Here is a 23610-nt window from a genome sequence, read left to right on the forward strand (position 1 = left end):
AAAGAGTGATTGATAATACACAAGGCATGTTCATAATCAAAATGCCCAGGCATAGCCCGAGACACTCAATGTGAGATATAGAGCAGACATTTTAAGGTGTTTATTATTATATACCAGCCCTGAGAAATGGTCACACTGAGCAATGATTCCATCAGTGGAAGCCAGATTGATCAAGCCTCCTGGCCGAGTCCTCCAATCAGCATCTATCCTATAGCCTAGACCATAGCTTTAACAGCCAAATGGGCCATCACAAATGGGACCAGACACCTGAAGAAAAGGGGCAATTCATAAAATCCAAGGTGTCAGAGACTTGGAAGAATTAATAAAGCATGCAACAACTTCCCCAAGGGAGTTGGGTGTCCTTAAATAAGCAGGTCATCCTGGCAAATAGGCTAAAATTTCCAAGCACACACAGGATATTCATCTAAAAACTCTTGCTTTCCCAGACACCTCTGTCTGAATGGCATGAGAGTAAGAGCAGCCCATGATAGATAACGCCATACAGTGCCTGTTGTCCAGGGCCTTGCTTCATGTTTAAATAATGCCCTGTAACCTAAGGCGGGCCAGAGCTTGGCACCAAGGAAACAGGAGCAGAAAAGTGTGCAGACTGGATTGATCGATACTCAGCATGTGTTCTCCCATTCCTCTTCTCCCCTCTCCCTTCTTCCCTGTTTCCAGTGCCCTGCCTTTGGCTCCCAGTCCCCAACTGCCTTCTGTAAAGGCTTCAAACAAATTGACCAATCCCCCCAACACTAATCCAGCAATGTTGGAAATGGGACAATGATATATACTATGATTTGCAACAGCATGCGTTGAAGACCAAGACGGCTCTGGAGGAGACAAAATGACCCAGAAAAAGAAAAGCCAATTAGAGGTCTTTATGGAAGAAGGTGGGTCATGGGACTCGGGATCTTTGGGGGCCCTCCATTTCAATATCATTTATTAATGGAGCTATTTATTATTTGCCAGTAAGAACAGCCTTTTTTTACTGTTATTTATGGTGGAAAATCTTATTTAAGACCTTTCAAAAGGACCAGAAATGTTTAGCCTCTGGGGAATAAAAAGTTTCAAGGCTTCATCAAAGGACAGGAGTCTATCCCCTAGATGTAGTTAGTTTACAGACACCTAAGGGATTCTGAAATAATAGAGGGAGGAAGGCAAGCGTCCTACAGGAAAGTTCCTTCATCCTGTATTCCTTTGTCTTCATGCAGTGAAAATCACCGTGGATAAGCCTGTGAAGAAGAACTCACCCAGCAGAGGTAATGGAGGAAATTGCATGTCCTGGGATATATAGTTATGTGAAAACTTCTTTTCTGTGTTGTCTATCTGAATATTAATGGAATTGCTTAGGAATATGATTGTGCTAGAATTCTTATGAGATTTCTTTTTATTCCTTTTTTATGAGCTAGTCTCCAAATTTCCTTATAGGTTGAGGATTGGCACCTGTGAAAGGCAAGATGGAGTGAATAGATTACTGAATTTGGAATCCAGATGCCCCAAATTCAAATCCTGCCTCAGATCAATCACATGACCTTGGGCTATTTACTTTTTGATCCTTAATTTCTTCATTGTAGAATAAAGGGATTTGGCTTATGATCTCAAAGCCTTGTTTTAGTTCCAAATCTTTTGATCTCATGAATTGAATTTCTGACTTAGGTACCAGGATACCTAGCTTCTAGACCTAGTTTCTCATAACTAGTAAGCATAGCCATAGGTAAGTCATTTAACCCCTCTGTGCCTCAGTTTCCTCATGTGAAAAAGAAAAGGATTCTATTAGATGATCTCTGAAGTCCTTTTGCAAGCCTGATATTCTATAAAATCTAGATTCTCTTGCTTTTATTCTAGTTGCTTCCAAAGGGGACAGTAAAGGATCTGAGAGACGATGGTCTCACTTAGAGATGTTTTTGAATTGACAGGATTCCCAGAAATGTTAGGAGAATGTGTGAAAACACTGAATCCTGCAGTACATGCTAGAATCAGCAAGTAATTTTCCAGATCAAGCTGACATGGTCAGACTTGATTTCAACCCTATAAGAGTCATTGTTTATAATCTATATCCCTTTGTGAAGACTGCCTTCTCCAAATGTAATCACTGAGGAAGCTATTGAACAAATTGATATTGGTGGAATAATCTTACTTAGAGCTGCTGCAAAAATTCACCCTTAAGTGGCAATAGTGTGTGAACCAGGAGATTATGAAGTGGTATCCTAACAACTGACATATATATATTTTTTTTAAGTTTGCAAAATATTTGACATATGCCATCTTTTTGAGCCTCACAAACAGCCTATAGCATAACTCCTAAAATTATCTCAATTTGAGTATTAAAAACTGAGGTTAAGAGATCTGAAATGGCTTTCCCATAGTCACATAGTTGGTATCATAAGTAAGATTTGAATGTGGGATTCCCACATCTGGCATTTTCCTTTATGGCAAACTGTCTCTCAAAAGGAAATATTCTGGATATCCTTGTTCCTCGTGGGTAAAATTATTCCACCTTTGCGCACAAGAGAATATTTGCAACACCAGAATTATGAAACACAACCTAGATTTTTAACATTTTAGTGGAGCTTTATTGTGGAACTTTTAGATTGGTTCCCTAATAGCAAGGCTACTAGACATAAAGTTTATTTTCTCATGACCCCAAAATGAGTCTAGGGGAAAAGAACATGTTAAATGAAGTCACTTAAAGGAAGTAAGAGATTTAACACTTAGGAGAGGAAATAATATTTGGCAAGTTACAGGGAGGAGAGTGATTGGAATTGTTCCATTTGATCCAAGAGAGCAAGACTGTTGACTACGAGTTGAAGAACTCATTGCCCCAGGCAACTTTTTAGGAACTAAGTCATGGGTCATTTGCAGATCCACTTTGGGAGGAGGGGTTTCTTCATGAATGGTCTCTGATACATCAATGAATTCAGTGGACTAGACCCCCCAAAAAAATTCTATGGAAGCCAAAATTTTATGACTTTCCTGGCCCATAGTAGGTGCTTCATAAATGTTGAGTAGATTTACCTACAAGTTGCAAAGAAATGTAGATTTGATGTAAGAAAATACTTCCTAACCAAGAAAATTACTCTGAAGCAAAGTGAATTAACTTAGGAATTATTCAAGCAGAGATTAAATAACTTCTTATTTGTCAGAGGCTGTAGAAGGAATTTGTGTAAAGGTAGAGGTTGTAGATTTGTAGTTTTAGCCCTAGAAAGGATCTCAGAGTGATTTAGTCAAATCCCCCATTTTACAGATCAGGAGACCAAGGTTTATGTGGAATAAGTGATTTGTTTAAAGTCACACAAGTAAGTACCCATCAGAGGTAGAATTTAATTCCAGTTCCTTGGCTCTAGAGACAATGCTCTTTCCATAGTGGTTTACCATCTCTGAAATCCTAATCAACCTTAAGTTTCCCCAAAAAGCATTAGTGTAATAAGTGACTGCTAAGAATTTTCTATCTGATCTTTGATCAATATGATCATTGATGGGATGGAAAATTTGAGAATAAGTTGAAAAATTGGAATTTCGAGCTAGGAGGCACTTTGTAAATGCTAAATCCAGTACCTCCTTTTACTGATGAAAAAAATGAGTCCCAGAGAACTTGTGAGCTGCTCGAGGTCATTCAACTAGTGAGTTATAGAGAGACAGGATTCTTTTCCCTCCAAATTAAACAAATAATACATATAAAATAAAACAAATAATAAAATAAAAATTTTACAGAGGTAAAACATATATGACCCAACCCTTCAAACTTCTGATCCTGGGGCACATAACTTATTTAATGAAGTAGTTTAATAAAGGTAGCAGGGGATAGAGGAGAGAGAATCAGCTTGAAAGCCAAAAAGGTCTGGGTTCAAATCTCATCCCAGATACCTAAGGTGATCCAGTATATATATAAATCACTTAACCTCTGGAAGTAGTAATGACATGGGTAATAGAGGGAGTTAGTCACCCAGGAGTTCCCTATTCCAGAAAAGTTGTACATAGACTCAGTCCCTCTCAAAGACAGGCACTGAAAATAAAACATTTCTGTTTCCACTGTATTCCATGATGGGGGTGTTACTTATGTGTCATGGACATGGAAAGAAAATAAGCTACAGCCATATTCTGGAGCTTAAAATAAGGAGCTGATCTGGCCAGATTCACATCAATTTACTACCTATACAATTTGGAACAATTTACTCACCTCTGAATTTCAGGGATCAACCCAAAGATCTATCTACTAATTTGTAACTTAGGTTGTGACCCACTTGTGTGCAAGGAGTCTCCTCAACCCACACTAATAATATAGCCTTGACGAATTTTAGCTATTTCAGTCTATTCTCATTATTCCTCAGATTTCTCACATTGCCTAGACTTGTGATAATTGCAGACTATTTGCAATAAGGAGAAAAAAATGAACAGTGGGAATCATTAAATCCCCAGTTTTCAAACAGCGTAACTTTGCAGCACCACAGATGGGTGTGTGGCTCGGGGTGCTATTGCTGTCATTGTTGTTGTTGAGGGTTTCATTTAACTTCAAATATTGAAAACAATCACTCTGACAGGTTTGGGGACCTGTTTTCCACTTACTTAATGATTGTCTTTGGCATTCATTAAGAACCCACATCCTCAAAAACCCAAAAATATAACACACACAGAGTAATGGCTACAAATGTTTTCAGGGTCAAGAAGATTTGGTTTTCAACTGCTGCCTCCATAACTCTCCAGTTCTGTCCTGATGAGCCTCAGTTTTTTCATCTATAAAACTAAAATAATAATATGGAGTGTCCCAAAAGTCTCAGTGCAATCTTAAGTTTTAGTAGTTTAGTAGTGGGGATGCCTTTAATTGTAGTGCATCCATCACTTTGTAAAGTGTGGTATAAATGAGATTCTATTATTATCCTCACCATCATCAGCATCCCCTTAATCCCTTAATAAAGCCTTTTTTTCCTGGAAGAGGAATTACTAGGTCAAATACATCTTCATTGGGGAAAGAACAGTGGGGATAAATTGCATTTCCAGAATTTAACACAGTGCCTGGCACATTGTAGGTGTTTAATAAATGTTTATTAAATTGGATTAAATTGGATTGGATGATTCAAGGAGAGGTCACTGGACTCGATCAGAGAGGAGAGTCCTTAAGGGTGGAAGAAGGAGTTCTACTGGGGCCAGATGGAGAATATAGGACATAAGGAAAACAAACTGAAGAAATAGAAAAAGGAAAAGGACAGAGCTCTGACTTCATTGGTACAGGGAACTTCTAGTGAAAAAACTTTTTTAATCAGCATGTTCTGCAACTTTGAGTTTTACAGAATTTCCAAAGACACTTTCCCTGAGCCACAAAGTCAGGATGTATTAAAAACAGTATTTGAATCCAGGTCTTCCTAGATCCAAGATTATATACTATACCAGAAGTGTGGAACAATATACCTCTGTATACAGCCCACAAGAATCCTTAGTGCAGCCAAGCCAGACTAAAATGCATTTGGAAAACATTTAACAAAATAAGTAAAAATACAATAAAACATAGATAATGTTCATTTGTGTCTAAATCAATATGTAGTCCTCAGGGATCCTCATGTGTATTATTTTAATAATAATAATAATAACTGATATTTATAGCACACTTACTATATACCAAACAATGCGCTAAGGCCTTTACAATTATTATTCATTTGATCCTCACAACAATCCTGGGAGGTAAAGGGAGGTGCTATTATTATCTGCATTTTACAGATGGAGAAACTAAGGCAAACAGAGACAAAATGATTTCCCTAAGGTTGTCTGAGGCTAGAGTCTTCCTCACTCCAGTCCTAGAGCTCTATCTTCTTAATTTGCTTAGTAGTACCCATTTTCATTTGAATCTGACACCACTGCATTATGCTATGCTGCCCTTAGAAATGAAAGCAAAACCAAACAAAAAAATGGTAGTGGTTCCCAGATACCCCCAGCATCCATTCCAATAGTCATTTTTCCTACATTTACTTTCATTTCTCTTCCTGACATTTCCTTGTCTCCCTTCCCAACCTCTAACCCCCAGGTCCACTGTAGCCTGGACTATACAGTCCTCCCTTCTTTATTTTTCCCTTCACTTCAGCTCTTCCAGCTATCCTGATGAAACTAGAACCAGCATGGCTCTGTTATCCAAGTTGCTCCAGGGCAGTAAGGAAAGGGGATAGACCGAGATATATACATACATATATTAAAATTTCCCTTTTAGAATCATTACCAAACAAATCATTTGATTTTCTTATCCCTCCTGTCTACATTTAACCAAAAAGAGGAAAAAAAGGAAGAATCTTTTTAAAGAATACGTCTATCATACAAACTTTCAAAATGGATCAGGTCTCCTCCTGTGCATTCAAATATGCTATTTACTTGCTAAATAGATGTAGTCAATAATTTTCTGAGGATGAAAGCCTTCTCCCTTGCTGGTTCCTAAGTGCTATTACATGCTATTTCAATATTAACCTGTGTTTTCTTTATTCCTTTTCCTTGGCTTATGAATAAGGGATCATACAATGACAGGGTAATAGATTTAAGCTGGAAGAGACTTTAGAGCCCATCAAATCTGACCCTTTCATTTTACAGGTGAGGAAACCGAATCCCAGAAAATTGCAATATGTCCAAGGTCACAATGCTAGTTAGTTGAAAAACCAAGACTAAATCCTGCCTGGAGAATGAACTAAAAATTGAATGGGATGATGATAAAATCCTTCCCTGCTTAAGGATGGACTTTCTCTGCTTTAAGAATAGCCAAGAACATTTCCCAAGGCTATTAAAGGAAACAACTCAGGAATTAGACTATTAATAATAATTTATTCAGTTGTAATTATGGAACCATGGCACAGGGTAGTGAGGAGATAGAATTCACCCTAGGTGTCAGGATTCTTGTTCGTCCTTCATTTCTGAAGAGGACCGATGATATCCTAGGGTGATGTCTTGACTTGTATACCAGGAAGATGTAGATTCAAATTCTGACTCTGATATATACTATATGACTCCAGCAAGCCATTTTGAGTAGCTCACTACAATCAGAGGTTAAGTTGCAGACATATGCCCATCTGCATCCATAAAGAGAATTTCCTCACTGGGACCAACAAAATCACATGTATGAACAAAAATAATAATGACTGAGCAGCTAGTTCTGCTAGGCACTGTGGAAATACGAATGAATAAGATAAGTTAGGACAGCAGAGTGGATATCCAAGCTAGATTTACTAGTCAGAGAAACTGGTTCTGCTACCTGCAATCTCTGTAACTTTGGACAAGTCACTTAACTTTTTCTGGTCCTCAGTTTCCTCAAAGGTAAAATGTGAAGGTATTGACAAATAATATTAACATCTTAATACCAGAGTTATTATGAGGACCAAATTCAATCTTTGTGAAGTACTTTGAAAGCCTTATGCTCCATAAATTATTGTCTAAATGAGTAGATGGCCCACAGTGTTCCAAAGAGAGGAAGATATGAGAATTTTGAAGCCTGGAGAAGAATAAGACGGCACCACTATTAGCTAAAAGTACCTATGGGTCATAAATGGCCCTTGATGCTCAGTTGGATCCTAGTCTCCTGTAGCTCCTGCTAAATGAAAAAGAGAATGATTATTAAGGTTCATAATAATAATTCCTCAGATACCTGTTAGCTATGTATCTCTAAATCACTTAGTTTGTCTACCTTTGTATCTTCATTTCTAAAATGGGTATAATAAAGGTTATTAAGAAAAAATAATAAGATGTATCTAAGTACTTTACCAACATAAAACTGTATAAATGGTATTATTATCATTGCCATTACACACATTTGTGTAACATCTTAAGACTTATAAAGTGTTGTCCTCACAACAGATAAATGTAATAATTTTTATCCTCATTCTGAGGATAACTGACACTCCAAGAGGTAAAGTGTCTTGGCCAAGGTCTTATAAGATAGCACAAATATAAGCAATTGCTGTGTTAGATTGTGATCTGATAAGGCAGATTTAAATCATCTAAATTCATATTAATTCTGCCCTTGAAAGTGCAATCATGAAATATAAAAATGATAATGACCCCCAGTTAAAAAGAGAAAAGTCTCTAATATGTACCGTTGGTTTAGGCTCCTAGCTCTTATTCAAGAAAGGCAACTCTATATGGCTCCAGTAGCTTTTCCACATCCTTATGCCATAAAAAAAAGGGCCAAAAGCAAATCCAAAGGATAGGACCAACCCCCAGGTATTTATAAGACCTAAGACTACATCAGTCCAATGAAGCCTTTAACTTTAAGCTTAAAAATAGGTTCCCTCTAAATCTCTACATCCCTCTAAATTAAGGCAAAGAAGGCAACTACTAGTTCCCCTGTTCTCTCCTTGGAATTCCAACCACCTGAATGAGTAGCCAACATCACTTCTTGTTTAAAAAAAATAAATCCTTAGCTTTCACCTCTTCAGTATCCCAGAAAGAAGTATGAGTTTGAGGAGAGGAATTCAGATCCTCACTGCTTCCAAGGTCATCCTGATACTTTGTGGGTATCTCTCCTTTTGTAAGGTCTCCTTTTAGTCTGATCCCTGCCCCAAACCATACAATGTTTTCTTACTTCAAAATATAAGCTAAAATCTATAAATCCCAGAAGTCTGGGCAGGTTCAGGCCATTCTTGCCCATTTCTAAAAGAGACATTATTCTGTCTTGTGCCTGATGCAGGTCTCTGTGACTCCAAATCACTTGCCACTATGCCATCCTACCTCACATAATTCCTGTATCCAGGAGTCCCAGAAACATCAGTCCTTTAAAATAAAGGACTGATAAAGTCTTTTAATATGTTTCCAACCAAGAAAAAATGCAGGGGATCAAAGGGACTATGCCAAATCCAGAGATGTGTGGATAGGTGAGGGATTGGGGAGTAAATAAGTGGGTGAGTGTCTAGGAAAAACTCAGGTATGACAACTAAATAGGGCATTAGATTGCATCTAAGTCAGAGCACTCAGTCTATGGAACAAGGGTTCCATAAAAGTATCCTTTGGGAGCAGAATGTTTTTCTTTCCTGAGATGACACCAAGGAAAGCACCCTTAAAAAGTATTAGACATTATACAAATATGAATTAATCATCAGTGAAGAGAATAAGGCTGAAATAGGTTTGAAGGACATGCTGTTAGAAGTGGACAACTCGCCTTTCTGACTCTGCTTTCCATCCTGTAATTAGCTGTGTGACCCTGGTCAGATCATGTCTTATCTCTGAACCAGAGCACCTTCATCTAGAAAGAAATAGGTTGTACCAGATGAACTCTAAAGTGGATTCCAGCCTGGCATCTATGCTCCTGTGACTCAAAGTCATCTGGAATTAAGGATATACTTGCATAATAGACCTGAGCAATACACATCGTGACTGCAGAGGAGGATGACTTGAATCCACTGGAGCTGATAATTGCATGAGACTCTTGTTGGGAATGCTGGTATTTTGTACTGAATATCTTGGTGAACAGTCAATGCGTGCTAGTTCTATTTCTATCTATGACCAAGGGATTTAAAAATGAAGAAGTATGATCAAAAGGAAAAGCATCATTAATAAAAAATGTTCAAATGAAATGGAAGTTTTAGGAGACTGCTAAGAGATAAGAGTTAACATTTACATAGTGCTTTAAGGTTTGTAAAACATTCTACCTATATCATTTTGTTTGATCTTCACAACAATCCTAGGAGGCAGGGTGGTATAATAGATGGTGAACTAAACTTCAAGTAAAGAAGGCTTGGGTTCAAGTCTTACCTCAAACCCATAAAAGCTGAATAAGCTTCCTCTGCTTTAGGATTTTTTTGTAATTAATAGTATTTTATTTTCCAAATACATGCAAAAAGACTTTTTCTCTCTCTCTTCCCCCTCCCTCTCTTCAATTCAGCAAGCAATCCATTATAGGTTAACCATGTGCAATTCTTCTAAACATATTTACATATTTGTCATGCTGCATAAGAAAAATTAGATCAAAAGGGAAAAAAAATTAAAAAGGAAAAAATCAAGCAAACAACAAAAAATGTCAAAATACTATGCTTTGATCTATATTCGGTCTCTATAGTTCTCTTTCTGGTTGTGGATGGCACTTTCTAGCACAAATCCATTGGAATTGCCTTGAATCACCTCATTATTGAGAAGAGCCAACTCCATCACAGCTGATCGCCATATAATCTTGTTGCTATGTACAATGTTCTCTTGGTTCTATTCACTTCACTTAGCAACATTTCATATAAGTCTTTTTAGACCTTTCTGAAATCATCCTGCTCATCATTTCGAATAGAACAATAGTATTCCATAATATTCATAAACCATAACTTCAGCCTTTCCTCAACTGAGGGTATCCACTCAATTTCCAGTTCCTTATCACCACAAAAATATCTTTGGAATACAGACCCAGTAGAGATACTGCCAGATCAAAAGGTATGCACAGTTTTATAGCCCTTTGGACATAATCCAAATTGTTCTCCAGAATGATTGGATCCATTCACAGTTCCGCCAACAATGTCCCAGTTTTCCCACGTCCCCTCCAACATCTGTCATTATCTTTTCTTGTCATCCTAGCCAATCTGATAGATGTGTCTTAATTTGCATTTCTCTGATCAATAGTGATTTAAAGCATTTTTTTCATATGACTAGAAATGGTTTTAATTTCTTCATCTGAATATTGTCTGTTCATATCCTTTGACCATCTATCAATTGGGGAATGGCTTGTTTTCTTATAAATTTGAGTCAATGCTCTTGTTGTTGTTGTTTGCCCTTCATTCTCAAAAAGGACCATGACGTCAGGGAGGAGATGACATGACATGCAAATGAGTTAGACTTAAATGAGGGAGAGCTGTCCCAGATCACCTGCCTCAGTTCCCCTCCAGAGCCATCTTGGTCCAGTGACCAGATACAGAGCAGGAGAATGGGGGACAGCCCTGGATGAAGTGGGAGATCTTGGCCTTTTTTAAGCTAAGATCTTCAATAGGTCTCAGTTTGATGAGGCTGCACCCATTCAGTGATTAAAGCTATGTAACTATTCTCTTTATAGTTTAGAAATAATGTCTTTAGCAGAAACACTGGATGTACAAACAATTTCCCAGCTTTCTTCTTCCCTTCTAATCTTGGCTATATGGTTTTGTTTGTACAAAAACTTTTTAATTTCATATAATCAAAATTATCCATTTTGAATTTCATAACGTTCTATTGTTTTTCTTTGGCCATACAGTCCTCTCTTCTCCATAGATCTGAAAGGCAGACTATCTCTTGTTCTTCTCATTTGCTTATAGTATGATCCTTTATGTCTAAATCATGAACCCATTTTGGCCTTATTTTGGTATAGGATGTTAGATGTTGGTCAATGTCTAGTTTCTGTCATAGTATTTTCCAGCTCTCCCAGCAATTTTTGCCAAATAGTGAATTCTTATCCCAGAAACTGGAGACTTTGAGCTTATCAAACATGAGATTACTAATCCTTGACTATTGTTTCTTATGTGTCTAATTTATTCCACTGATCCACTACTTTGTGTGCTTCATTCAGTTCTTTATAAAAAGAAATGGTGGACTGGATGACTGTTAAGGTCCCTTTTTTGACTTGCAAGAGCCCCATTGCTTTGCTTCCCTCATCATATGGAAAAAGTTCAAATTCCTGACTTTGGGCAAGGAGAATTCTGCCCCAGGAGAGATTTGTTAATAGATTCTAATAGATAGAATAGATCTATTATTTTATCTCTGTATTAGGTCCAGCTTCAGGCTGCTGATATCCAAATGGTTTCTGGTCTCAGTAATGTTTGCCTAGACAATCCCATGCCATAAGTAGGAAGGGAAGCTAGGATAGAATTCCCAGGATAGAATGGTGGTACAGTAGATAGAGTACTGGGTCTGGAGTTAGGAAGACCTGACCTGAGTTCAAAACCAGCTTCAGACACTTACCAGCCATATGATCTTGGGCAAGTCATTTAACTTGATGCTACAATGCATCAAGAATGTTGCTACAATATGCTACTTCCCAGAAATTAGAGGTATAAGAAATACCAGATGAACTCACTCCTCCCTATGGAGGCCAGATAGTTGAAGAAAGCCTGGTTTATAAAGAAAAAAAGCAGAACAAACCATTATCCCCCCCGCCCCGACAGGAAGGCTACAGCAAGAAAATAAATAATATTGGTGTACTGAATCACACGCTTAGTCTGAACTGTTCCTCACCCTGAGAATGTAGTTATGGCAGGACTTGCTTGCCCATGGTGTCTAGATTTTGAGGTAAGGCCTAGATTTGGATCTTTTGCATTCACTTCGTGCTTTTCTTGGCTTTTCAGTAAATAAGGTTTCAGTGACTCAAAGCTTTCTAAAGAGAACAATGAGCTTGTTTTACTTGCTATCCCTCAGGTAGCTTCCTTTCCAAATTCACCAGAGGAAATTGGAAAAGTCCACACACTGGGATAGGTGGATTCCCTATCCCAGAATGTGAGGTGAGCTGATCCCTTCTTGGTCTTCTTCTATCTCTGTGCAGATTTGGTGGACGGGAAGAGAACTTCCAGAAAGCCAATACCAAAGGCAGAGACTGCAGCAAACAAGCCACAGGTTCCTTCCAATAGGAAGAGGAGATCCCATGAGAGCAAAAGGGAAGAAAAAGAAGGAGAGAGTACAGAAATCAAGGTCAGGATTCCCCAGCGGAAGAAAGATGTCCGGAGGAAACGCCGTGAAGTATTTGGTGAAGATGAGTGGAGCAAGGCAGAGAAGTCTTGTAATGGGAAGAGGAAGAAGGACTGGAAGACTTCCCACAAAGAACAGAAAGAAGCCAAAAATAGAGAAAAGCAAATGCAGAGGAAGAAGGAGAAACAGCTGAAAAAACACAGGTAGGGTAATTTACCTGTAAATTTAAGCTCATCCAGAAAGGGGGCCCCTAATCTGGGACTGTGGATCCCTAAAGAGATGGTGGATGAATTCAAATGGAGAAAAATTAATTTTTATTTTCACCAGCTTTGTCATCTTGTGTCTTTAATCTTATGCATTTAAATATATCCTCTGAGAAAGAGTCCATAACCTTTACTGCCAGGAAGGTCCAAAAGGAAAAAAAAAAAGTAAAGAATAAAGATTCCACTTTAGAAGGACCAAACAAGCTCATTGTTTAGAAGGACCACTTCTCCCTCCTAATTTGGAGTCATCTTGAAACAATTCAACCTCAATGATTCTAATCCTTCTCTGCTCTCCTTTGGACTACTTACCTATGCTGTATCCTAGGTAGAATACAGGAGAAGGAAGAGAAGAAGAAATTCTATCGTCAACTTGATAGTTATTAGACACTCTGAGAAGCACAGGGAAAAAGTAGATAAAGCTAATAGTCAAAATAATTTGTCCCCACTCCCAATGAGCATTACATGTCACCTAAAAAAACTCCTTATTGGTTGCTTTATCAGTATTAGATTCACTTTCCTTTAAATCTGAAAGCAGATGTTGAATGGTCACTTATCAACAGTATAATCCAGATGATTTCTTCTCAGATATTGGTTGAATTTGATGGCCTCTGAGATTATTTTCATCAGATAGATGCTGTGACCCTGGGGTTAATAGCCCTGGAAAATCGCCAGTGCTCAAGAACCCAGATAGATCCCAAGTAATACAGAGCAATGGTTTGTTATGGGATCCAGAGGGAATCCTACCCTTCCTTCTCAATCTAGCATTGCTAGGTGGCAATGATGGAGCATAGGGAGTATAGCTAAGTGTGGAACACATAATAACCTTCTTCACTGACATAATTGCTTATGACCAAGATAACACAATGGGGAGAGCTCTGATTTTGGAGTCAGGAACATTTCACACCAGAGACTTCTTGTGTGATTGTGGGCAAGTCCCACAAACTCTTAGTTCCCTTCTGTTTAACCCTCACTGTCTCAGTTTTCTCATTAAAGAGGTATAAAGAAAATAGCTGGTAAATCTTAAAGCATGAGTGTGAAATACTGAACATGAGTGTGATCTGCTTATCTCTTTATTTCTTACATACTTCAGGTTCCTTGGAATATGGACAACATCATAAAACAAAAAGCCATAATTAGATTTTTTTTAATTCTTCTCTCTTTCTGAAATCTATCTCTAGCTCTTCTCTATCAATTTCCAACTCCTCAGATAATGAGTCCATTGCAGAGGAAGAAATGGCCCATATCATGGAACAGGTTGAAGAAAAAAAGAAGGTCATAGCCACTATTCGGAACAAGCCTTGGCCAATGATGAAAAAATTAGAAGTTCTCAGGTGAAGTAGAGTTTTGGATCCCTTTTCTACTTGGATCCCTTTTCCCTCTCCCTCCAACTCCCTGCCAGGAGCCACCAGACTCAGAGAATGGTTCTGATGCTGGCTGCATGTGAGGATTCTGAGAGGAATCCCAAGACTCTTGACCCATTCTGCGGAGGAGCCCAAGCCTTTCTCCAGGAAGGAGACATTATCTCCGTGGTCTCTTATATTACAGCCAAAGGCGGCCTCTTCGGCATCCCCAGGTCCAGTCAAAAACTTTGGACCAAAACACAGCCTTCATCACAGTGAGAGATGAACCAAAGCAATCAAATACTACAGAAGTATAAGGCCTGGGCCTCCTACCATTGGTTTTAAAGTCTGATGGGTGAGATAGGACTACATTCTGGTATCTAAGACTACCTCCTTTCAGAAGCTGAATAACAATGTATATTTCTATATTACTTTCAGGTTCACAGAGACTTTTCTCAGAATAATCCCTTCAGGGAAGTAATATGAGTATCATTATACCCATTTTACAGGTTTAGAAAATGAAAGATAAAGGTAGTCATATGACTTAGATCATTCTCAGGGGGTGAGGGTAGAATCTGTGATTTTACTGTTTTAGGGATCATTCCCAGACAGGAAACTCCATCTAATAACATTATTTAAGAATTTGCAAACTCAAGGCATTGTCTGGGACATCTAGAGGTGAGGTGATTTGCCCAGGGTCACACACAAGTATGTATCAGAAGTGGCACTTGATCTCATGCCATCTTGAGTCCAAAGCTGGTTTTCTAGTTCCTATCTTCTATTCCTTAGTCATACAAACAGTGAGTCATATAACCAGTAAGCATCAGGACGATTAATAGTAAATGAAAGTTCTTCAGAAGAATCTTAGAATCGAGAACCAACACTTACGTAAGTTGGCTATTTGACCCTGATGATTTATAGTCTTAAAAAGTGGCCAAAAGCACCAAGAAAGGAAGACCAGAAAAGACGCCAATGCACATTAGTAGGAGTTTTCTCATTCCAATGAAAATACAAATCTGAACCCAATCCAGAAAGAGAAAGACAGAGAAAGAGATAGACAGATGACAGAGAGGGAGAAGGAGAAGGGGAGGGAAAAGAAAAATCACCTTTTTTCTACCATTTTTGACCAGAATATCAAAATATTCCTCAAAATGAACTTTGATTCCAACTGATATTGTCCTTGACTCAAGGACTGATTTGAATTAGGAGAATGGGCACAGCAAGCGACATCCTTTTTCCTCTGGGTTCACCAGTGAAACCCATTGAAGCTAATTCAATTCACTGTGTTCTTACAAAGTCCCTAATCTATGGAAGGCAGTGTTCTGGGTCATTCAGGTGAAGAAAGACCACCCTTTTGTGCCCTCGAGAAGTTACCCCATCAAGATGAAAGCTGTATGCACAACAATAAATTAAAATATGATTAAGTTTATTGGAAAGGTCAGAGTGATGCTAGTGACTCAAGGAGAGGAAGCTGCTTCTCTGCTCCTATGGGAAGATTTTCCATAGAAAAAGGGCTGAATCTTGAAGAAAGAGTATGATTTTTTAGCTTGACCCCTGTGAATGTATATGCATTCTCTCAATGCTCTCTCCTCCTGGAGAATATTCAATAGATGGGTGAGTTCATATCTTTCTGACTCAACACCTGCACAGCTATTAAAGCCGTTTTAGTATTATTAAGCCACCTGCACATCTTCAAAGAGCCTATTTCTTTTATGTTTCGTTTTTAATTAAGTGCCTGCCCTATTTTTGACTAGGGAAGCCCAAGCCTTTGTAGAGAAGTTTGAAGGAGCACTAGGAAAGGGAAAAGGCAAGAAATTCTACGCCTACAAAATGATAATGAATAAGGTATGTGCCGTATCAATGAGAGAGTAAAGGGAATGGGACACTTTGGTTTCTGGGTCAATCTTGTCTTTCTTCCATCTTAATAATGACTACATTTGTTAAGAGCTTCTGTTCAAAGGCATTAGGGAAGCCCATTATCAATACAAAACCTCTAATCCATGTAAACGCTTCTCAGATGTAATGAAAATGATCTCCAGAATGCCGATATGAGCTGACACAGAGTACTAAATGCCTCGCAAGGGCTCACACAATGAGTTGCTGATAGAAATGGGAAGTGGATCCAGGCTCCTTCTTCCTACTTCCATGCTCTGTCAATTTCTTTCCCTGATAAAGTGGCCCTCTATATAAACTTGGTTTCTCTCCAGCTCATTGTTCTAAGAGAAACTCTCTCTTACTTGAAGGAGTGAAGAGTTCTATTCCAGCTATAATCTAGAGGGGAAAAAATAAATCCTATGAGCAAGGGATTCATTATCATTTCTTAGGCTAATTGTCCAAAATTTCCCTTAGGCCACCTGGCTTGACTGTGTCCCTTTTCCTATCTTGCACCTGGTCATGCATTTATTGCCTCATTTCTCTCATTTATTAAAAACTAAAAAGTAAACAGGAGACGGAATTGGCAAGCCATTGCAGTAACTCTCCCAAGATAACCTAAATAAGATCCAAAATAGTCAAACACAGCTGAAACAGCTGAACAAGATTTCATTATTTACATAGAATTTGTTTCTTACGCTATTCCTATAGGTTGCTGAGGTGTAGTAAATAACAAACCAGTCTCAGAGTCGAGAACTTGATTCAAGCTCCATCTAGAACATACATCTCTGTTTCCCCAGGAAATTCTCTAAGGCTCTAAGAAACGCGACCATTGCATTGGTGGAACCATTTGCCTCACTAAAATGCTCCCTGCACCAATTAAATCAAAGGTCTAATCCAAAAAAAAAATATATATATATATATAACAATCTCTACTCTTATACATACTGTCCTTGGGTTTATTGTTTCTGTTTTCCTGGTGAGATCTTTAAGGCATAAAAAAAATTTCTGTCATATTTTACAAAATGCAAGCTAAGGTAATGATAAATTGAATAACCATTCAATATCAATGCAATGTAACAGATACAGTGGCTGCAAGTAGTCTTTAAAGAATGTATATTTTGGGTCAAAAAGCCAACACACCTCCAAGACACAGTGTATTCACCATTTATTAATGGTCAAAAATATGACATGACCATTCCAAAAAGAATTAATATAAACTGTTAGTTATCATTTGAAAAAGTATTTGTTCTCAAACAAAGAAATATCATTAGAAGAATTGCTAAAATGTAAAACCTTTTTAGGAGAGTAATCTGGTAGTATATAGTAAATGTTATAAAATTAATCATTTCCTCTGACCTAATACTTCTGTTATTGAAAATATCCCTGAAAATATTCAGGAAAACAGAGTAGCATTGTTGAAATTGCAAAAATCCTGGAGTGAAACTAGAGTCCAACAGTAAAGAAATAGCTAAGTTGTGGTATTAGTAGTGCCATTACTACTATTACTACTACTACTACTACTACTAATAATAATAATAATAATAATAATAACAATAACAATAATAATAATTAATCTATATAGTACTTTAAAAGTTACAAAGTTCTTTTCAACTAATATCTCATTTTATCCTCATAACTCTGAAATGAAGGTGGTTTTTACTATCCCCACTTTACAAATGAGGAAACTGAGGCAGAGATCAAGTTACTTGCCAGAGACACATAACTACTAAATCTCAGAGGCTGAATTTGAATTCAGCTCTTCCTGACTTAGGTCCAGCCTCTTCATCACTAAACCACCTATCCATAGTGATAAATTAATGCAATGGAATACCATAATATAATGAGAACAAGTATAAAAATATACAAAACTCTTTTTTGAATTATTTTAGTTTTTTTTCTTTTTTCATGTTTTTTGTAAGAAATTGCTCTTCAGAATAAAGAGTAAGAAAGGATACATTGGGAAGTGTAATTAATGTAAAAACAAAAGATATCAATAAAATGTATTTTAAAAGAAATATTTAAAATGAAAAAAAAACAGAATCATAAATACAAAGTTCACAAAACTATCACCTCCCAAAATGAATTGTAAATTAGAAAGAATAGACAAAACATCCTGGTGAAGGCTTAGAAAAAAAAATTGAAAAATTCTTAGAATATTTTATTCATTAAAATAAATGTAAATGTAAATAGTTACTAGGCAAATTTAATTAGTTTTGTTGATAATCAATGTCAAGTTTGTAACAAATCATCTTAGTTTTTAAAGCAGGAATTGTTTGTATATTGAAAAAATTTTAACACCTCTAGAGCCTTAGACATAAAAACCATCTATGTTCTTTTTAATTAGATTTAAAAAATAAATTCAACCCACATTAATTAGAATCTTAGCATGTATGAAGCAATTTACTGGGCACTAAGTAAACCAAAAGAAAATTTAAGAATATATTCTTTTTTTATGACTCATACAATATAGGGAATCGGTCTTCAGTCTTGACAAATAGGAAAATAATAAAGATACAAGGTTAGAATAACTCAGAGTGAGGGAAACTGCCATTTACAGTGTTGGAAAAGCCTAATTTGGCTATGGTTTCATTCTCTCCACCAGTCCATCTGTGTCTGATGATAATACTCAAATATTCAAACAGATCTGGGATCTTATTAAAGTGAATACTCTTTCCAGTGACACAGATTGCAGCCCATCCATGCTTTCCCATTGTCTTGTCCATGGATTTCCTATTTATTAGTGAGCTCCCTCATTAAATTCACATTTCTATAGCACCCCAAGGTTTATAAATCACTTTTCTCACAATATCCCTGAAATATGGTGCTCAAGTACCATGATCCCCATTTTACAGATGAGAAAGCTGAGCATTAGAGAAATGGCAACTAGCAATCATTACTCAAATAGTAAGTGTCACAGACAGGATTTGAATCCAAACCTTTCCTGACTGCGAGTCCAGCACTCTTTTCATTGCCCCATCCTGTCTCTCCATCATAGATAAATCACCATCTTTTTCAATCAGCCTGAGATCCCAAAATGATAAGATTTCAATTATGTTACACTCAATTTTCTAAAGCTGTATTTGTTCTGTGCTGTTCCACTCTTTCCTAAGATAGAATTGTGCTGTTCTAGCACAATACTTGACACACAGCAAATGCTTAATATGCCATAGCTTCTTAATTGCTGGACCAAGATGACTCCAATTGATCAATGTCCCCAAAATGGCCTACCATCCCACCCTCATTCCCCACCTCCCAAGTAAGGCTTTTTCCACCTGCTGCTCTAACAAGGATGTTACAGGTCAATTGTTTCCTTTCAGAAATGGATCAAATTTAAACGGGATTTTGATAATTTCAAGACTCAATGTATTCCATGGGAAATGAAGATCAAAGAGATTGAAAGTAAGTGTTTTGGGGCTCTTTTATTCAGACTGATAATGTTCAGCCGTGCAAGAGTTTGGATGATGGGGTATATTTGGTTTTATGTTCTGCTTATTGCATAAATCCAGGTATTTCCATCATTCCCAGTCTTGAATGTTTTTCTTTTCCCTCAACCCAGGTCACTTTGGTTCTTCAGTCGCCTCTTATTTCATTTTTCTTCGATGGATGTATGGAGTGAATCTGGTACTCTTTGGTTTGATTTTTGGTCTTGTTATAATCCCAGAGGTAAGAATAGAAGTCTCTTTATTTGTAAATAATGATTGAAGATTTAGCCTTAAAAAAAATCTTAGATATCATACAGCCCACAACAACCTCCTATCTTATTAATGAGGAAACTGAAGCTTTGAAAGTTAAGTAATTTGTTCAAGACTATATGGATGAAGGGTGATGATGATGGTGGTGATGGTGATGTTTATATAGCTCTTTTTTTTGCTGAGGCAATTGGCATTAAGTGATTTGCCCAGGGTCACACAACTAGGAAATATAAAGTGTCTGAAACCAGATTTAAGCACAGGGCTGGTGCTCTATCCACTGTGCCACCTGGATGCCCCTATATAGCACTTTTTAAAGTATTTATTAGGTAACAATCAGGATTTAGACTCAGATCCCCTAATTTCAAATTCAATTATTCCTCAACATGGTAATCCTAAAACAGACATTTATTGAATTTCCATGACATATGGTAGAATATAGGCTTCTAGAGAGCAAGAACAGTTTTGTCTTTGTATACACTATAGGTGCTTAATAAATGTTTAATTAAATTAAAAGAATATGCAGTCCATCATACCAGGGTGCTGATTCTGTGATCGTGAACAAGCCAAAATTTCTGAGAGCCTCTGTTTTCTCATCTGTTCAATTGAGATAATAATACTTGTATTCTCCAGCTCACAAGGTGGCTGTGAAGTTCAAATGAAAAAGAGTGGAAAGTATTTTGCAAGTCTTAACACAATATCTAATTGTTAATTGTCATTATTGCTCACATTTACTGCCTTGTTCCATTCAACCTTTACAATACACCTGAGAGGTGCCCAAAGCAAGTAATATTATTCCCAATTTATGGGTGAAGAAAACAAGGCAAAAATAATTGAATGACTTGCCCTTAGCCTCTTTAATCTGAAATCCAGGCTCTTTCCAACAGAACACCAAGTCCATTAAATGCAGCACATATCCATAATTAGGCTGCTTTGCTTATGCTACTAGCAGTGTCTTATGAATCCAAATGCATTCTTTGAAAGGGCTACAGAATAACGCACTTTCTACATGTAATATTTTCTGCTGATTTACCAATCAACCTTACAATAGTTGGCCAATAATCATTCTGTTATAAATGGCTTAATGAACACACTGGCCCTAATTCTACCTTTCGTCATCACCCTTGGGACATATTGCTGTTTAGCCATTCATTATGGAATTCAAAACCCTCAACACAACGCAAATTAAAATGGATGAGTTAGAAGTGACTGCCAGTGTGTTATAATAGCCCCAGACTGCAAATGCAAGCTCCATTATTTATAAGCCCTTGGTTCTGAACTATACATTAGCTATAAAGCCTACTTACAAATATCTTATTAACTTAGCAGGACTTCTCATCAGCAAGCTTCATAATCAAATGTAACTATTCAATTGAATGCTTCATATATTTATTAAAAGACACCATTTCCTGACTCAGGGGCAGGATGATTTAAAAACTTACGGATATAGTAGATTGAGAACTTGGCTTCAGAATCAGAAAGCTTTGGATTCAAGCCTCATCTCTGCCAAGTACTGGCTGTGTGACCCTAAAGAGATCTTATGAGCCCTTATTACCTTCAGGAAACTCTGACACTAGACAACAAATGGGCAAAGCAACAGTCATTCTTTTTTGGTAGATGCAATTCTCTATGGAATCATGGAATCATGAAAACTAGAAGTAAATAAAGACATACTGTATTAAAAAATAAAATAAAAACTTCTGATATTGTATTCATGATGGTAATACTTGCCTGAAGTCTCCAAAGAGGGGAATAAAAAAGATTTATGGACATACTTTCACATCACAGGGGATACTAAAAATGCTCCTGGTAGCCAAAAGAATTAAATTTACTAATCTCTCCCAATCCCATCTGATGAGCATTCATTAAATAAAGGTCAAATCCAGGCCTGGAGATGCAAAGACAAGAAAAGAAACAGTCCCTCCCTTCAAAGAGCTTATATTCGACTTGCTAACAAGAAATAATTTAGGTGCCAAAACAAGAATTCATTAAAATGCCAATGACATATTAGATTTTCTGCACAATTTCTATGCATGTCCTGATTTGGGAGGAATTAGAATTTAAAAAGATATAAAAGGATTCTTCTTCACAGAAAGAAATTAGGAGCTGAAGTCAAGAGCTTAGAGGAGTCACTACAAGTCAAATGGAGGGGTTAAAAGTATAACTAAGATGCTAAGAACTTGCTGACTGGCTGACTTCTCAGAAAAAAAGAAGATGTGAAAGTCATTTGCCTAAGGATAATAGTGTAATTGATCTACTTATAAGGTTATCCATCTTCCAGGAGCCTCCTCAAAATGAGATTCAGAGCTCCCTAAAGAGACACAGTTCAGCAATCTTTCCAATATGCCAACAGCATAGTATGATGCGAAGGGTGCGAGCAGAATGTTCATCCACCACATCCTAGATGCCTGAAATTCTGCTTTCAAAGACATGCTTTGGGTTTACAAAGTTTTCCGATCTGTACTTACAATGCAAATATGAGTAGTCCACTCATATACACATACACACACATACACATGCACAGAGTTGCATAAATATTTCATTTTTAAGTGAGTTATTGGAACTTTGAAAGCATTTTATAATAAAAGCAATATTCCACAAGGGAGTAAGGTTTCTGGGGCACCCCACAAAAGCCTATTTAATTTGTAACATAACTGAAATACTGTTGACAGTGATGTTTCATATTTAAAGTTGCCTGGAATTTTGGAGGCTATCTCCTATGTTTTACAGTCACAAAGTCACATAGACTGTAAGCATCAGAAGCTGAATTTGAATCCTTTTGTAAGCTTGGATCTTCTTGTATTTCTAGAAGGGACGTCACCTTGCCCCATTATCAGTGAACATCTTTGTAGATATTTACCTTAGAAAGTAGAGAATAAGGCTAGGGGATAGTTTGCCCAGAATAAGGTCTTAAAAAGAAAGACAGGTATTAGAAGTAGAAGAAATTGAACAGGTAAAAAGAATTCCAAAGCACAGTTGACCCACTTCACCATCTCCCCTGGGCTTGTATTACAATAGTAATATGACTGTAGGTAAATTTTTCATTCTATTTAAACCAGTATGTTGCTCTCTTCAAAGAGAAAAAAAATTTTCAAACCTATATATTCGAAACCAAAATCACTCAGATCCTCAGAGTAATTTTCTGTAAATCACTGTCATTTTGTAACACAAAAGTGCTATCACACTGGGGTAATCTCCTGCACAACAGTATTTGAAAATGCAACTAACTGTGGAACTCAATTTACTGGAGAGAGGCTGATAATTTTATGAAAGCTAGTATAGTTGGAAGAAGACCCCATTCTGAATGTCTGTCTGCTCCTTCTACAAATAAATTACCGAGTTTGCTTGGAGAGGTTTTACTGAGACCCATCAGCAAATTCAGTAAACAAGAAAATAATGGAAAATGTATGTTCCCTGTTTTGGTGCAGTAGAAGCTACAGAGAAAGGCACACATATATGTGGAATGGAGATAAAGACAGTGAAATAAAACGTTAATCCTTCTCTTAACTAGGTTTTAATGGGTATGCCCTATGGAAGTATTCCTAGGAAAACTGTACCCCGAGCTGAGGAAGAGAAAGCTATGGATTTTTCAGTTCTTTGGGATTTTGAGGTATGTATAAAATCCATCCATGCAAACTATTTTTGGCATTCTGATGCACTCATGCATTGTATTACTTCTTCACAAAGGCTCCATTTTCCAATCCTAATAGGGAGACATTTATGATTTTTGGAAATATGTTCAAATTCAAATTAAGTAATTAAAAAGCATGGAATTTAAACAGATAGCTCCATCTCAGACTTGAAAAACTGGGATAAAAAATAAACCAACATGGAGCAGAAACTCAAATGGGAATC

At 37.1% G+C, this 23610-nt stretch overlaps 1 protein-coding gene across 1 annotated transcript in view; it reads left to right on the forward strand.

Annotated features, from left to right (window-relative positions):
- Positions 1-844: 844 nt before the first annotated feature.
- The window catches only part of TMC2 (transmembrane channel like 2), a 65706-nt gene continuing 42940 nt past the window's right edge, over positions 845-23610 (forward strand). The window contains exons 1-8 of the mRNA XM_074269531.1: positions 845-890; positions 1212-1259; positions 12446-12791; positions 14030-14182; positions 15946-16036; positions 19384-19465; positions 19623-19729; positions 23267-23365. Coding sequence (XP_074125632.1) covers positions 845-890; positions 1212-1259; positions 12446-12791; positions 14030-14182; positions 15946-16036; positions 19384-19465; positions 19623-19729; positions 23267-23365 — 972 coding nt within the window. The remainder of the gene's footprint in view (positions 891-1211; positions 1260-12445; positions 12792-14029; positions 14183-15945; positions 16037-19383; positions 19466-19622; positions 19730-23266; positions 23366-23610) is intronic.

Source organism: Sminthopsis crassicaudata, chromosome 5 (assembly GCF_048593235.1).
Source record: "Sminthopsis crassicaudata isolate SCR6 chromosome 5, ASM4859323v1, whole genome shotgun sequence".
In the NCBI taxonomy this organism is placed as follows: domain Eukaryota; kingdom Metazoa; phylum Chordata; class Mammalia; order Dasyuromorphia; family Dasyuridae; genus Sminthopsis; species Sminthopsis crassicaudata.